Source organism: Schistocerca serialis, chromosome 7 (assembly GCF_023864345.2).
Source record: "Schistocerca serialis cubense isolate TAMUIC-IGC-003099 chromosome 7, iqSchSeri2.2, whole genome shotgun sequence".
Classification (NCBI taxonomy): Eukaryota; Metazoa; Arthropoda; class Insecta; order Orthoptera; family Acrididae; genus Schistocerca; species Schistocerca serialis.
The window spans coordinates 550,873,266-550,891,842 of record NC_064644.1 but is presented as its reverse complement, the minus strand read 5'-3'; the positions used below and the strand labels follow the sequence as shown (position 1 = coordinate 550,891,842).

The 18,577-nt window shown below is 42.8% G+C and overlaps 1 protein-coding gene across 1 annotated transcript in view; it reads left to right on the top strand.

The window, feature by feature from the left end:
• LOC126412553 (lipase 3-like) overlaps positions 1–18,577 on the top strand; it is a 146,594-nt gene that overhangs the window by 10,779 nt on the left and 117,238 nt on the right. Inside the window, exon 2 of the mRNA XM_050082204.1 lies at positions 14,485–14,674. Coding sequence (XP_049938161.1) covers positions 14,485–14,674 — 190 coding nt within the window. The remainder of the gene's footprint in view (positions 1–14,484; positions 14,675–18,577) is intronic.

The following is an 18,577-nucleotide window of genomic DNA, read 5'->3' as shown; positions in this document are numbered from 1 at the left end:
TTTACGACAACCCTATGTTCACTCATCCCTGTATATGTTTTGATGCTCATCATCATCTCAGGATTATTTGTTTATTTGTTGCTAAGAGATCAGGTGCGTTTTTTACAACCGTTTACTAATCGCGTGGGCTCAAACTAACTGCTCGAAATAATTTTCAGAGAATGCGCTTAGCACAAATTCGGATGATGTTTTATGCGTACCTCAGGAATTAAACATGTGTTTTCGCCAAGATATCGAGGGTAAATTAAAGTCACCACCAATTATAATCGTATGAGTCGGGTACGTGTCTGAAATCAAACTCAAGTTTTCTTTGAACCTTTCAGGAACTGTATCATATGAACTGGGAGGTCAGTAAAAAGGATCCAGTTATTTTATTCCGGTTGCCAACAATTACCTCTTCCCATACTAACTCACAGGAAGTATCTACAGATGAACTCACTTTCCTAAATTTATCCCAATAATGTGAACCCGACGATTCGCCTTTCCTACCACGATCCTCACATATCCGTTCCGTTTCAAATCGCTTTGCAACGTTACGCTCAGTTATTTAAACGTCGTGACTATCAACTAAGACCCTACTAACGCTGTATCCTGTTGTGAGCGATGGGATTCCACTTTGATGTGAATCTCGCCGGCGCTGAAAAAGTCTAACAGAGGTGTCCTCGTAAGACGAATGCTTGGGTTCTGGGCCAGAACGAACACAATGGAATGAACAAAGAATAGTGAATAGTAAAATGTGTTACTCAACTTTAAAAACATTGGCTACAGCAATGGTAAGATGGAGATTTAGCCTTTGTGTCCTGCGTTGATTACAGTTCTATGATCAAAAACTGAATAATGTTTTCTGAACTTAAGTCGGAAGAAAGGTAATCTTGTGTCTTGATGTACTATTCGAAGAACAGATCCAAACTAATCATACGCAGTTAAATTCCAAAGCAGCCAGTCTCTGCCCATACACGAAAATTCTATTCACTGTTTGTTTTGAAGACTAACCACTGTCTATCTATCAGCCACTGTTTCCGTCTCAGCGACTTGAAGACAAGATGAACGTTCTGCAGGAAGTGTCAGAGACCAGTATCGCTTTCTCAGAATGGGAGTATCGGGTAAAATTTCTTTGGTTGCCTCTGGTAGGTTATCGTCATTGGATATATAGGGATTTTTCCCACGCTTCTGAGGTGCGGGAGAAAAGTAACGGGACTGACTACACGGCTAGCGACCTGGCAACGCTGTGTTGTTCCACATGTGTAGACCAGTGTGTTCATACGTTCCAGATGCTCAGCCTATATTTCGTCTCCGTTCAGCCATCACATGATTTTTCAGAGCGTCGTCAGTGATGCTGTGTTTTCGTCGTGTATAAAGAAAATGGAACAGCGGAATTTAGAGCAATGCTATGCCATCACGGTGTGTGTGAAAGTTGGTGAATCCGCGAGTGTGATTTTTGGTAAGCTGAAACAGATCTATGGGGAACATGCCCTATCAAGAGCACAAGTTTCTCGCTGTCACAAATCATTTTTTGGAAGGCCGACAAGTCGTTGAAAATTAATCTCACTCAGGGAGCAGGAAGAGGAGATTAGTGTTTAACGTCCCATCGACAACGAGGTCATCAGAGACGGAGTAGAATCTTGGCTTAGGGGAGGGTGGAGAAGGAAAGCGACCGCGTCCTTTCGAAGAAAGCATCCTGGCATTTGCCTGAAGCGATTTAGGGAAGTCGTGGGAAACAAATCAGGTTGGCCGTGCGCGGGTTTGAACCGTCGTCCTCTCGAATGCGAGTCCAGTGTACTAACCACTGCGCTGATCCGCGTGGTTAGCTCAGGTAGACCTTCAGTTTCAAAACCAGACGAAACGCCGAAAATGGGCGCGCCCTTGAGAGATCAGAACATCGTCTAATAATAAAGATGATATTTGACGTGTTAAATTTGAACAACCTTTTAAACTTAGCCCCTTTCCCCCATACATCAAATGTTGACGGAAGATTGACACATGCGAAAGGACTGTCCCAGTATGGTACCGAAAAACCTCTCAATGGAGCGAGCATGTGGGCAATCTATGTGTGTATTGCTCTTGTTGAGAGGATTGCCCATGAGCATCAATAGTTCAGTCTTCTGATCACAGGTGATGAATCCTGGACTTTTAGTAGGATCCTGATGAAGCGGAGAAACGAGGAGTGGCACACTGAGACTTCTCCCCGATAGAAGAACGCTTGAATAAGCAAACCAAAGATCAAAACAATACTGATTTGCTTGTTCCACAGTAGGGATATTGTGCGTAATGAATTTATTCTTGCGGGATAAACTTTCAACCAAGTACTGTACAAAGATGTCCTTGAGAAGCTGAGGAAAAATAGAGTGAGACAGGAAACTGTACACAAGTCGATGCTACATCATTACAACGCCCCGTATCACACGGTCACGTTCACCACATAATTTTTGATCTCAGCAGGCATTCCTGTTATTCTACAGCCCCGTATCTACAAAAAAATGGTTCAAATAGCTCTGAGCACTATGGGACTCAACTGCTGAGGTCATTAGTCCCCTAGAACTTAGAACTAGTTAAACCTAACTAACCTAAGGACATCACAAACATCCATGCCCGAGGCAGGATTCGAACCTGCGACCGTAGCGGTCTTGCGGTTCCAGACTGCAGCGCCTTTAACCGCACGGCCACTTCGGCCGGCCCCTATCTACATCTACATCTACATGGCTACTCTGCAATTCACACTTAAGTGCCTGGCAGAGGGTTCATCGAATCATTTTCATACCACTTCTCTATCATTCCACTCTCGAATGGCGCGTGGGAAAAAGGAACAGCTAAATCTTTCCGTTAGAGCTTCAATTTATTATGATGATCATTTCTCCCTACGTAGGTGGGTGTTACCAAATATTTTCGCATTCAGAAGAGAAAGTTGGTGATTTACATTTCGTAAATAGATCTCGGCGCAAAGAAAACAGCCTTTGTTTCAGTGACTGCCACCCCATCTCGCGTATCATATCAGTGACACTCTCACCCCTATTCCCCGCTAATACGGAACGAGCTGCCCTTCTTTGCACTTTTTCGATGTCTTCTGTCAATCCTACTTGGTAAGGATCCCATACCGCGCAGCAATATTCCAGCAGAGGACGGACAAGTGTAATGTAGGTTGCCTCTTTAGTGGGTTTGTCGCATCTTCTACGTGTTCTGCCAACAAAGCGCAGTGATCTGTTTCGCCTTCCCCACAATATTATCTATGTGGTCTTCCAATTTACGTTGCTCGTAATTGTAATTCCTAGGTATTTAGTCGAACTGACAGCCCTTAGATTTGTGCGATTTATCGTATACCCAAAATGTATGGGATTTCTTGTAGTACCCATGTGGATGACCTCGCACTTTTCTTTGTTTAGTGCTAATTGCCACTTTTCGCACCATACATAAATTCTCTCTAGATGATTTTGTAATTTGAATTGATTGATGATTTTACTAGACGGTAAATTATAGCGTCATTTGCAAACAATCTAAGGGGGCTGCTCAGATTATCACCTAGATCATTTATGTAAATGAACAGCAGAGGGCCTATGACACTACCTTCCGGAACACCAGATATCACTTCTGTTCTACGCAATGATTTACCGTCTATCACTACGAACTGAGACCTCTCTGTGAGGATATCAAGAATCCACACAACTGAGGCGATACTCCATATGCACCCAATTTGATTAATAATCGCTTTTGAGGAAGGGTATCAAAAGCCATCCGGAAATCTAGGCATATGGAATCGATCTGAGATCCCTTATCGACAGCACTTATTACTCCATGGGAATAAAGAGCTAGCTGTGTTGCACAAGAACGATATTTTCTGAATCCGTGTTGGTTATGTATCAATAACTCTTTGCTTCAGAGTGATTCCTAATGTTCGAGTACAGTACATGCTCCAAAATCCTACTACAAATTGAGGTCAGTGATATGGGTCTGTAATTCAATGAGTTACTCCTATTTCCTTTCTTGAATATTGATGTGACCTGTGCTACTTTCCAGTCATTAGGAACAGACCTTTTGTGAAGTGAGCGGTTGTATAGGATTGCTAAGAAAGGTGCTTTAGTGTCTGCATACTCTGAAAGGAACCTGATTGGTATACTATCTGGAACGAAGACTTGCCTTTTTGAAGTGATCTGAGTTGTTTCGCAACACTTAAGATATCTACTTTTATGTCACTCATGCTAACAGCTGTTATGGTTTCGAATTCTGGAATAGTTACTTCGTCTTCTTTCGTGAACAAATTACGGGAAAGTGTATTCAGTAACGCAGCTTTAGTGCCACCATCATCGGTACCATTTCCATCGCTAGCGCGCAGTGACTGTATTGACTGTTTTTTTGCCACTGGTTACATACGACCAGAATCTCTTTGGGTTTTCTCCCATATTTTGAGGCAATATTTAATCGTGGAAACTATTAAAAGCATCTCGCACTGACCTCCGCACTAAATTTCGAGCGTCTGTGAAACTTAGGCAGTCTTGGGGATTTTACGTTCACTTGAACTGATTCCTTGCGGCTTTCCGCTTTTCACGAAATTGAAGAATGTCTTAAAGGACATCATTTCGGGTTGCTGGAGAACATTCAAAAGAATGTGACTTTCATATTAAATGTCATACCAGTTAAAGCCTTTCACCGCTTCTACCACGACTGGGAGCAACGACTCCGTCGGTGTGCAGCTGCCGAAGCGAACTGCTTTGTAGGGAGTAATATTGTTGTTTGGAAAAAATGAAAACTTTGGCACATGAAAAATCATCTCATTAATTATGTTGAAGATGAGTTATTGGTTAAAATTCTTCCTGCTGCTATTGGTGGACCACCGTCACTGGATAGAAGCGAAACGTGAGGAGCAGGAGAAGGGGAATGGTCGCCAAAAATAACATTAACTTGAATAGAGAGGGCGGCTGTAGGCTTGAGGCTACATGGCTCCCCGCCATCACGGATGTGAACACGCGGCAGCTGCGTGCGAGAAATGCAGTGTCGAAGGAGCCACTTCTGATTACAAATCCAACACGCGGCATGGCGCACTTTCTCACGGGCCGTGGCCCGTGTCCTGCGCATCTCCACAGATTTGGCTTGCAACAGGCTTACACTTGCGTCTGTGGTGGGAATGGCACACCTGAACACACAGTGCTTATCTGCGATGCTCTTGGACACGTAAGACCGAGTTTAGGAAACCAGAACACAGAGCAGTTAATACGCAGGCAAGATGAGTGGAACTCTACAAACAACACCACAGATGAAGTTACGCGAGCACGTGTCGGCCAGAAAAAGGAAATTTGTAAAGATGGACGTCATTAATTGATAGATATATACATGATGAGTTTTGAACACTATTAAGGTAAATACATTGTTTGTTCTCTATCAAAATCTTTCATTTGCTAACTATGCCTATCAGTAGTCAGTGCCTTCAGTAGTTTTAATCTTTTATTTAGCTGACAGTATTGGTGCTCGTTGTATTGCAGTAGTTCGAGTAACGAAGATTTATGTGAAGTAAACGATTCATGAAAGGTATAGGTTATTGTTAGTCAGGGCCATTCTTTTTTTAGGAATTATTGAAAGTCAGATTGCGTTGCACTAAAAAAATATTGTGTTTCAGTTTAGTGATGATCAGAATAAGTAAAGAGAGAAACGTCTGAGTGCATTCAGTTTTGCTCATCTGTTTGAAAATCAAATAACGTAAGAGGTTTTCCAGCACTGTCATTCATAATTTTTCGAAGGGGACGTTACAAGGCGACTATGACATTTACAGATCAATCAGGAAATACAAAGGGAAGAACTGTCATGTAGCACCTAAGTCAAGTTGCCATCTGTTGTTTCTTCCATTAATACATTTAATTTTTTTTAAAAATACATCAAAACCTATTATGTGTCTTACTTGTTATCATTATCTAAGTCAGCAACGAGTTTATACAAAACTGTGCATATATAGGGTGAAGCGAAATTCGCGCACTCGGGCTTCGCAGCGCGACTCCTCACGTGTCAGGGATAAAAAAAAAATGTCACAAAATTTCGTCCGGGGAGTACAACCGGCAGAAAAAAGACGTTAAAGAGTGGCAGTCTGGCAACACTGTATGGTATCTACATCTGTCAGCACATATGGACTGTGCTGTGTTGGTGGTGCAGCGGATAGGGTTTTGGGTTAGCATGCAGGAGGTCAACGGTTCAATCCTGCGTTGGTACTATTTTTATTATTTGCTAATTTCATTCTGACATTTCGTACTGTAATATACACCATTTCGTAGGTCACATGTGTCCTAAATTTATAACATTTTGCAGCGCTGAACATAAGAAATACATAGTTAGAAATAAGAAATAATGAGTTGAAACAAATAACCTGTCATAGGGCAGAATAACTACAAAAACAATATCAGTTTCGAGATGCTACAGACGATAGCACAGTACAATAACACGACACCTACTTATCACTTATACTACATGTAATATGAGCGCTCAGGTGTCCACCTTAGCAACCAGTGGCAATAATAATGTCCATGACCACATGATCTTCACAACAGTATACGTTGTCCTCAGAATAACATATGCTCTACATTGCGCAACCCGCCGGACCATACCGCTCTCGACCCTTTGTAGCAAAGCTGCGTCCACTGTAATAATAAAAATAAATAATAATAATGCATTTAGATACGCACTAACAAGCAGGAAACACCAGACTCAGCGTTGAAAGGCATAATTAGTGGGACCATGGTGATAATACATACACATAGTAACAGAGTTTGGATATTATTTGCAAACCACGTTGCTAGTCCTACAGGCAACGTGAGGCCCTAGCGAAATGTAATGAACCTGAACGAGGCAAGAATAATAGTTTGTACTGGTCTATGGGACCATTGGAGGAGGGTACAAAGAAAACAGGTTTCGCATCTAATAGATGAAATGGTGCCAATAAATTTATGTCCACGATGTGGAAAGGACTTCTTTCAAAGCTGACCAATCTTACATTTCTATAATTGTAGTATGTAAGTGCAAAAGTTTTCTAGACCACCCACAGCAATCGCAGTTCATTAAGATGCCAGATACCGTACCACCTCGACTACATTTACCAAATAAAAAGCATTTGCCTCAACGCAGGATCGAACCATCGACCTCCTGCATGGTAATCCAAAACTCTACCCACTGCACCAACTGTACAGCACACCTGCAATGTGCTGACAGAGGTGGTTACCGGACATGCGGTTACAGTGTTGCCAGATTGCAACTCTTTAAAATCCTTTTCCTGCCGGATCTACTCGCCGGACGAAATTTTGAGACACTTTTTATCGCTGACATGTCAGGAGTCGCGCTGCGAAGTCCAACTGGGCGAATTTCGTGTATAATTTTAATTTCCTTTTTTTAATTTATCCTTTTGTAACATCTTCCACAAAAAAAATTGTACTAGCAATAAACTGAATTTGTACACTACTGGCCATTAAAATTGCTACACCACGAAGATGACGTGCTACAGACGCGAAATTTAACAGTCAGGAAGAAGATGCTGTGATATGCAAATAATTAGCTTTTCAGAGCATTCACACAAGGTCGGCGCCGGTGGCGACACCTACAACGTGCTGACGTGAGGAAAGTTTCCAACCGATTTCTCATACACAAACAGCGGTTGACCGGCGTTGCCTGGTGAAACGACGTTGTGATGCCTCGTGTAACGAGGAGAAATGCGTACCATCACGTTTCCGACTTTGATAACGGTCGGATTGTAGCCTATCGCGATTGCGGTTTATCGTATCGCGACATAGCTGCTCGCGTTGGTCGATATCCAATGACTGTTAGCATAATATGGAATCGGTGGGTTCAAGAGGGTAATACCGAACGCCGCTCTGGATCCCAACGACTACGTATTACTGGCAGTCGAGATGACAGGCATATTATCCGCATGGCTGTAATGGATCGTGCAGCCACGTCTCGATCCCTGAGTCAACAGATGGGGACGTTTGCAAGACAACAACCATCTGCACGAACAGTTCGACGACGTTTGCAGCAGCATGGACTATCAACTCAGAGACGATATCTGCGGTTACCCTTGACGCTGCATCACAAACAGGAGGGCCTGCGATGGTGTACTCAACGACGAACCTGGGTGCACGAATGGCAAAACGCCATTTTTTCGGATGAATCCAGGTTCTGTTTACAGCATCATGATGGTCGCATCCGTGTTTGGCGACATCGCGGTGAATTCACATTGGAAGTGTGTATTCGTCATCGCCATACTGGCGTATCACACGGCGTGGTGGTATGGGGTGCCATTGGTTACATGTCTCTCTTACCTCTTGTTCGCACTGACGGCACTTTGAACAGTGGACGTTACATTTCAGAAGTGTTACGACCCGTGGCTCTACCCTTCATTCGATCCCTGCGAAACCCTACATTTCAGCAGGATAATGCACGACCGCATGTTGCAGGTCCTGTATGGACCTTTCTGGATACAGAAAATGTTCGAATGCTGCCCTGGCCAGCACATTCTCCAGATCTCTCACCAATTGAAAACGTCTGGTCAATGGTGGCCGAGCAACTGGCTCGGCGCATTACGCCAGTCACTACTCTTGATGAACTGTGGTATAGTGTTGAAGCTGCATGGGCAACTGTACCTGTACACGCCATCTAAGCTCTGTTTGACTCAATGCCCAGGCATATCAAGGCCGTTATTACGGCCAGAGGTGGTTGTTCTGGGTACTGATTTTTCAGGATCTATGCACCCAAATTGCGTGAAAATGTAATCATGTGTCAGTTCTAGTATAATATATTTGTCCAATGAAGACCCATTTATCATCTGAATTTCATCTTGGTGTAGCAATTCTAATGGCCAGTAGTGTATAATGCAATATGTAAAATCACACAATGTACGTCCCGCTATATAATAACAGGCAGCAGGTCTACTTGAGAAATAAATAAATAAAAGAATGAATTAATCTCCCCGTTTCGCTTTTATGCAATGTCGATGGCCCACCAATAGCAGCAGGGCTTTGAGCTTCGTTGCAGAGCTGTCGTTTCAGGTCTATTACGCTTCTCACTAGTTACAGAACCTGTCTCACGCCATTGTTTTGCTCACCTGGGTACCGTATTTCTGTCTGGAGCAGGGAAGTGGCGTCTCCAACAAGGCAACGCCCAGCACTCGACACAACTCGTCCACTGCCTCACTACGCACTTGCACTGGTCAAATTCCACACACCACAGGATGTCATAATATATGGATCCGATAAGAAGTGGCCCTCCCAGGGGACACCGCCTTATAGTAGGCAACTTCAGTGCCAGGCGGGAGGGTTTGCGTGCTTCGTTGACGTCGAGAGCTATGCGGGCGGTAGCATAGCTACTGGCAGGGTCACCCAAGCCGGATTGGTCTCGACAGAGGAGCCAGACAAAGTGTGTCCCACAATATAGGGCTTGGAGGGCTCTAGAGGCGTAGTGAAGGAGCTTCCCTAGAGGAGTAAACCTCATACAAATTCTGACCCTCCAGATTGGGGGTTGAGCATGGTGCTAATAAAGCCATACCGTAAAAAAAAAAAAAAATACGGAAATTTAACAGAAGCATGGGAAACTGGATGGAAAGCATGTATCACGACCAATTGGCTCTGAGCACTATGAGACTTAACATCTGAGGTCATTAGTCCCCTAAAACTCAGAACTACTTAAACCTAAGGACATCACACACACCTACGCCCCAGGCAGGATTCGAACCTGCGATCGTAACGGTCGCGCGGTTTCAGACTGAAGCGCCTAGAACCGCTCGGCCACAGCGGTCGGCCAGGTATCACGATCCCGGAAAAGGAAACGGATAAAGGATCTGACAGTAGCATCATGGAATGTGAGGACAATGCTTCAGCCTGGAAAAATGAAAGAAATAGCCAATGAAATTTTAAAATTCAAATATGATATCGTAGGGCTACAGAAAATAAGATGGAAAAGGGAATAGGCAGATAGATAAACCTTGAGTAGTCATTGGTATAGAGTGGACCAGAAGAAAGAACAGGCCAACGTAGAACAGGGTTTATAGTAACTAGGAAAGCTAGGAAAAGCCTTCTAGAATTTGAACCCATAAATGAAAGTATGTGCGGACTCAGACTAAGAGGGAAATTTAGGAATATATCAATAGTTAATGAACATGCACTAACAGAGGAAAAAGAGGATATAATTAAAGAACAGTTCTACGAAGACTTGGAAAATGTATGCTGCGCAGTACCTATATATATGACCTGATGCTAGTAATAGGAGATTTTAATGCAAAAATAGGGAAAAATGAACACCCATATGGAGTTCCTGGAAAATATTCACTACACGAAGAAAACAACGGGAATGGAGACTCCCTATGCCAATTCGCAGCAAGGAATTATATGATTATTGAAAGTACCTGCTTTCCACACAAAGGATCCATCTGGGTACTTTTAAGTCTGCAGCCAATGGATCAGTCAATCAGATTGACCATATTAGTGACTGCAGGTCACTCCACGTCAGTTACGGACGTACGGACCTGCAGAGGACCAAACTGTGATTCAGACCACTTTGTGATAAAATCAGTCTATAGAGAGAAACTGTCACTAACAAATGGCAACAGAATAGGGAAGATGATGAACTGGAATACAGACAAACTGAACATCCGTGATGAAGTAAAAAAGTACCAATTAACGCTAAGCGGAAAGTTGGACAATGAAGAGACGGCAGTAGGAGTAGAGGAAAGGTGGAACAGTATTGAAAAGCCATTAAGTATGCTACACAGGAAATAATAAGCGTAAGAAGGAATAGAAGAACCGAGGAATGTTTTGATGAAAATTGCAGGTCAGCAATAGAGGAAAAGAACAGAGCAAGAACGAAAATGTTACAGAGAGACCAGAAATAATGTGGAACAATATAGAGAATCAAGGAGAAGAGCTAACAGACTGTGGAAGAGAAAGGAAAGAGAGTGGAATAAGAAGAAATTTCAAGAACTAGAAGAATTAAAGGAACAGCGTGAAATAAGAATGTTCTATCATGCTACAGGAAAAATGAAGAATAGATTCCAACCAAAAACAATGGCCTGTTCCAGTAAAGATGATAAAATGATAAGGAAGGAAGAACAGATAGTGGGAAGATGAGCAGAGTATTTCAAAGATACACTAAGCACCAGCCTAGGAGATGAAGAGACAGCCGCACAAGAGGGAAGAGTGGAGCTGGAAGTAGACAATGAAACCAATGAGGCAAGAAAGCCAACACTACAAGAGGTCTTCCAGGCTGTGCACAAGTCCAAAAACAATCGAGCCCCTGGGGAAGACAGCATAATCGCTGAATTAATAAAAACTGGTGGTGAGGCTGTAATAAAAGAACTGCACACATCAGATATATGGGAAACAGAAACTATGCCAGGTAATTGGAAAACTGGAATAATAATTCCCATTTATAAGAAAAGGGCAGAACAGCATGTGAAAACTATAGAGGTATCACACTCCTAAGCACAGCTTATAAGATATTCACAAGTATATTAAATGAAAGGATACAGAAGTTTGCAGAAGTGATACTAAGGGAATATCAGTGTGGCTTTCAACCAGGCAGAGGAACAAAAAAATTGTTCAAATGGCTCTGAGCACTATGGGACTCAACTGCTGAGGTCATAAGTCCCCTAGAACTTAGAACTACTTAAACCTAACTAACCTAAGGACAACATACACATCCATGCCCGAGGCAGGATTCGAACCTGCGACCGTAGCGGTCGCGCGGTTCCAGACTGTAGCGCCAGAACCGCTCGGCCACCAGCGGCCGGCGCAGAGGAACAGTTGATCAAATATTTGTGATAAGACAAATGATGGAAAAGTTCTATGAATACAATATAGATCTACATTTCCTATTCATCGACTTCAAACAAGCCTTTGACAGCATAAATCGGCAAGAACTACACAGAATAGTGAAAGGAGTTGGTATACGTGCTAAACTAATAATAATAATCAGAAAGACAATGACAGAGACAAGAGCAAAAGTACAGGTCCTTAGCTGAACATGTGAAAGCTTTCACTTTAATAAAGGTGCGAAGCAAGGTGATAGTCTCTCCACTGTCCTATTCAATACAGCCCTGCATAGTGTAGTAAATAAAATCAACAAAAGAGGCACCAGATATGTGCACACGCTGATGACATTGCTGTAGTAGGAAGAAATACCAATACACTCCTAGAAACATCCCAGGTAATGGAAACAGAAGCCTTAAAAATTGGACTCATAGTAAATGAAAACAAAACAAAATATATGGTTATGTTACAATATGAGGCCAGAAGAACCCTTAAAAACCTAAACATCAATGGGAAATGCTTCAAAGGAGTGTCCTCTTTTAACTACTTGGGATCCCTAATAAGAAATGATAACAGTATTGGAAAGGCTATAAGAGAAACAATACAAGCAGGAAACAGAGTACTTTGCAACTATGCAACTGTTCAAAAATAGCCTTATTAAAAGAAAAACAAAACTAATATATAATTCCCTAGCCCACCCAGTTATCACATACGGGTCAGAGGTATGGACATTGACAGAACACGATAAAAATGCACTAAGAACCATTGAACAGAAAAAACAACGCAAAATCTATGCGCCAATAATGGAGGAAGAAGGTTACAATGCCGAATTACAAGAGTTAATACAAGGCAGGGACATTGTAAAATTTGTGAAATCACATCAAATACGATGGCTAGAACACTTTGAGAGAATGGCAGAAGATAGAATTCCAAAGAACATGATGAAAGGTGTGATCTATTCAGCTAAGCGAAAAGGGAGACCTAGAAGAAGATGGAGCGACGAGGTAATAATGGCTATAAGGTAATAATGTATATCACCAGTATGGGAGTCCCGGGGTGGAAAAGAGCAGCAAATAACCGAGAAGTATGGAGGAAGATTGTTGAAGAAGGCAAGGATCACCAATGGCTGTAGCGCTACTGAAGAAGGAGTGGTACACTCGTCGAGCACACCTAATGTTGGCGTGGTGGCCAACTGAAAGCTTACTATTTACTACGGGCCACCTGTAGCACTTCCTTTGGGTCTGCCCACAATTATTTATACGTCTGAGTATTCCTTTCCGTGGTGCGTTGTGTTTGTTCCGGACTCTTCAGTTCGGTCGCAAAGCTATGCTACATGGATAAAGCACCTCTGCGCTAGCGCCTATATCTGATGACAGAAGATAGAAAGGCACATTACGAAGCTAAAAAGGTCATGGCTGAAGAGTAAAACTAAGCGTCTTTTTAAAGAAGGAAGTGATTCGTTCGAGGAAACGTCATGTAAAATTCGTGTGCTTTATACACTACTGGCCATTAAAATTGCTACACCAAGAAGAAATGGAGATGATAAACGGTATTCATTGGACAAATATATTACACGAGAACCGACATGTGATTACATTTTCACGCAATCTCGGTCCATAGATCCTGAGAAATCAGTACCCAGAACAACCACCTCTGGCCGTAATAACGGCTATTGAACACCTGGGCATTGAGTCAAACAGAGCTTGGAATGTAACGTCCACTGTTCAAAGTGCCGTCAATACGAACAGAGGTGACCGAGACGTGTAACCAGTGGTTTTCCACACCATCACGCCTGGTGATACACCAGTATGGCGATGACGAATACACGCTTCCAATGTGCGTTCACTGCGATGTCGCCAAACACGGATGCGACCATCATGATGCTGTAAACAGAACGTGTATTCAACCGAAAAAATAATGTTTTGCCATTCGTGGACCCAGGTTCGCCGTTGAGTAGACCATCGCTGGCGCTAATGTCTGTGACGCAGCGTCATGGGTAAACGCAGCCATGGTCCCCGAGCTGATAGTCCATGCTGCTGCAAATGTCTTCGAACTGTTCGTGCAGATGGTTTTTGTCTTGCAAACATCCCCATCTGTTGACTCAGGGATCGAGACGTGGCTACACGATACGTTACAGCCACGCGGATAAGATGCCTGTCATCTCGACTGCTAGTGATACCAGGCCGTTCGGATCCAACACGGCGTTCGGTATTACCCTCCTGAACCCACCGATTCCATGTTCTGCTATGTCATTGTATGTAGACTCACGCGAGCAGAAATGTCGCGATACGATAAACCGCAGTCCCGATAGACTACAATCGGACCTTTACCAAAGTCGGAAACGTGATGGTACGCATTTATCCTCCTTACACGAGACATCGCATCAACGTTTCACCAGGCAACGCCGGTCAACTGCTGTTTGTGTATGAGAAATCGGTTGGAAACTTTCCTCATGTCACCAAGTTGTAGGTATCACCACCGGCGCCAATCTTGTGTGAATGCTCTGAAAAGGTAATCAATAGCATCTTCTTCCTGTCGGTTAAATTACGCGTCTGTAGTACGTCATCTTCGTGGTGTAGCAATTTTTAACGGCAAGTAGTGCACTTCTTGGTTTTTCGGAAGACATGGCCATTTATACAGTTGAGACACCTGTTTCGTGCGATTGTATTGGCTGGATCACTTCTGTTTCAAATTTTAGCACCGAGTGTTTCTCTTTGTGCAGCCCGGACTGATTGAGAAGTACGGCTACCCGGTGGAGCAGCACCAGGTGGTCAGCCAGAGCGGCTACATCCTCACGCTGTTCCGCATCCCGCGCGGCAAGAACTGCAGCGTGCCGGGGGAGCCCGTCCTCATGCACCACGGCTTCCTGGCGGATTCGGACAGCTGGCTGCTGCAGGAGGATCAGTCGCTACGTAAGAGCTTTGCCGGTCCCCACTGGGCGCCGCATTCGCATCAGTTTAAAAATAAAAACCACACGCAAAGAAACACGGACAACACGTTGCTGCGACGTTGCTTGGTGCCACGATAAAATCCCTCACGTTTGTCTGTCACTTTCAGGTACTGTTAGCGCACATTCGATAATCGAACGTGATATTCTGCTATCGAAGTCTTTGGGTCCAAACGATACAAATTAACGTGCGATCAAAATCGATCATGCGACTCCGGTGGCGGGCGTTGTGCTCAATTACTTTTGATCGTCATTTTCTCTGCTTTCCGTCGTTCCCTTACTTGCTCTAAATTATTTGTGAGTTGCTATGGAAACCCAGACGATTTATGTCGTTAGTGAGTGGAATGTCTGGCGTTCTTGACGTTTCTCCTCTCAACTGCAAGAATCTAATTCCATGTTTAACCAGCGTAGAAAGTTGTTCGACTTTTTGTCGCAAATATAGAGTACTACCGGACGAGGAAAGAAGGGACTGTGTTAGACTGTGGTGGTGCAAAGTGTGTTAACCTTTAAGAACAGTTTCGATGTTGAAATACCGTAACAATCTCATCGCAGACAGTGCGGAAAACGAACGAGTATCAAGAAGAATACACTGTTCGATTCTTCCAAATTATCCATCCAGAACACCGTAAAGGACTATCTCGTGACAATACCGACGTCGAATAAGGTAAGTCGTCTCCTTTGCAATTACAAGTATTTTTGTAACGCTCTTATTTTGTCGTTGCTGTAGTGACCAACGTAAACATACTCATAACGCCCGCCACCGGAGTCGCATGACCGATTTCCGATCGTAGGTTCGATATGTATCGTTTGGACCCAACGACTTTGATAGGCAATCATTCTTGGAAATTACCCTGTTTCCAATTATGATTAGTTTGAAATTATGTACGTAAAATAGCTGTTCTAAAACCAAATTGATCGTGATTTATTTTTGCAATTTCTTACGAAAATCAGCTTTGAACTGATTTTGTAGAAATTTAGAAAGTAGTACGTGAATGACATTTTATGTGGGAAAACCTTATGTTACAAACAACAGGAGGTCGCGACGGGGGGATCACGGATTTACTTCAGACTTTGTACACCTTTAGTAGACCATTGAAAGAACGTAATGTGCCAGCAGTAAGGTACACTTATCTGGCAATTCCGAGAAGTCTTACGTGTCTATTATATAACTGATGTATCTGTGCAATGTTATCCTTCGTAAAAAGCCATTGTGGGCAAGCGGATGCCGGCACGGTAGCTCAGCATGTTCGGTCGGAGGGTCAGCTGACCTCTGTAATAAAAAAAACTGAGTGAATGGATCAATGATGAACTTGAATGGGTGTCATAGTGCATCCACCCAACCAAATGCAACGAACAATAAGGAGCAAAATGAAATTTAAAAAAAAGAAAAAAAGCCATTAGGTTTGCGGTGAGCAAGCGGGTCCACAAGCGGGTTGAGGGTTCGAATCCCTCTGCCACTTCCTTTTTAATCTATTTTTTCATCACTGGTGACATTATTTAATTTATATGAAACTGACGTTTAATGCGTGTCCCAGTTATATTAATGGGAATGTAAATACTCAAGTATCTCCAGTTACTAGGATATGCTGCTGCGATCGTTACTGGAAGACATCCCACTGGACATATGACAACCTGTGTGGTACAAACATGACGGATGTCCCATTTTGCTCATGTAATAACAGACCCTCCTAAAAGAACATTTGGAGGCAATTGCAGCTGCCATTCAGGAAACTCAAAATGGTCTGCACACTCGCCAAACTTAATACGCCTACACTTCCCTCTGTGGTGCAAAATAAAACAAGAGAGCTTCAAGGAAACACTAGTGACTCGAATAAACGCCTTACAACACGGGCTTGTGCTGCCGATGGTGAAATTCAATTTACAGTATTGTTTCTCCAGAATCACTTTCCAACGTGTAGCAGTGTTTAACGTCATCATTTTCGGCACTTCTTATGGCATCCGTGACAGTAAACTCAGGAGTGTAGGTGAGTTGCGTGTTTGCTTACACTTGGTATAATAGGGCAGATATTTGTGGAATCTGATCTGACGGCGTGACACTGGTTACGGCACAGTTATCTTAATACTATTTGATTAAGCCACATACATGTCATGTAGTCCATGTTGTCTTAGAAGCTTCTTTCGAATGCACAGAAAAAATACATACTGTAATTCCATCAAAAAAGTGGTGTCGAAATTTGGCGACTATACGGGCGGTTTGAAAAGTCCGTGCAAAGTCCGAGAGATGGCACCACTAGCACGTATCGAGGTCACGTTTAGTTAGTAGCATCTTTGGAAAGAACTCACACCAAATTTCAGCCATATTGGTCTATTTATTTGTGTCTGGCATTCGTGTGAATCAAGGAAGTCCAGTGATTGTCAAAAAATGGACGAAGAAGAATTTCGTGTGGTAATTAAACATTACTTTACGAAAGGCAAAACGCCTCAGGAGACTAAAGAGAAGCTTAAAACACATTACGGTGTGTCTGCACCTTCGATTAGAGCAGTTTATAAGTGGTTTCAAAATTTTCAGAGTGGCTATATGGGCACAAGTAATGCTGAACGTCCTGTGGAGGTTACGACTCCATATATCATTGATAAAATTCATGATATGGTGATGGATGACAGAAGAGTTAACATGTGACAGATTGCTAGTGCTGTGTGAATCTCGAATGAATGGATACATAATATTTTGCATAAACATTTGGAAATGAGAAAACTATCTGCAAGATAGCTCACGCTTGACCAAAAACGGAATCGTGTTAAGTGTTGCAAGTACGGTTTGCAGCTGTTGAGGAAGAATCCGCAGGACTTCAAGCGTCGTCACTGTGGATGAAACATGGATACATTACTGTACTCCTGAGACCAAACAACAATCTAAACAATGGGTTATCAAGGGAGAATCTACACCAAAAAAGGCGAAGACCATTCCTACGGCCGAATAGGTTATGGCGACTGTCTATTGGGATTCGCAAGGGATAATCCCATCGACTATCTGATAATGGGTAAAAGTATTACCGGTGCATATTATTCATCGTTATTGAAGCGTTTGAAAACAGAGCTTCAAGAGAAACGCCGGCGATTGGACCGCAAAAAAGTCTTTTTCCATCACGACAATGCACCAGCACACACCTCAGCAGTTGTGATCACAAAATTAATGGAAATACGATTCCAACTCATTTCACATCCCCTCTGTTCTCCAGACTTGACTCCCGCGGACTACTATTTGTTCTCCAACTTGAAGAAATGGTTGATAGGTCGAAGATTTTACTGAAACGAGGAGGTGATCGCAGCAACTTATAGCTGTTTTGCAGACTTGGACAATTCCTATTATTCAGAAGGGATCAACAAATTAGAACAGCGTTGGGCGAAGTGTATAAGTCTAAAAGGAGACTACGTGGAAAAATGAAAAAGGTTTATTCCAAACACGTAAGTAGTTTTTATTTTTGCATGGACTTTTCAAAGGCCCCTCGTATACGATAAATGCTACCTGCGAACGTCAGGAAATTCGCCATATGGTCCACTATCACTTGGTGAAAACAGCAACCCTATATATTGATTCGTTCGGAAATATTTGGGATGGCCAGTTTTCGCTGCCTGACCTTGTATTTTCTTAGCAATCACGCGTTCATAACGAAGTCAGGCGGCATTCAATCTTGCTTTGGCAGTTATAGTGTTTTTGTTCTGTAGTTCTGTGTTCTAATATACTTTACGTGGAAGAACCGAAAAAAGTACTGAAAATAGACGTCAACCTACATCATGACTATCATTTGTACTGTTATACAATACATACCATGTATCTCCCGTTAAGTTGTACAAATATGACCTACTGAATCATTTACACCACTGGGAAATTAAACGAGCTGTCACG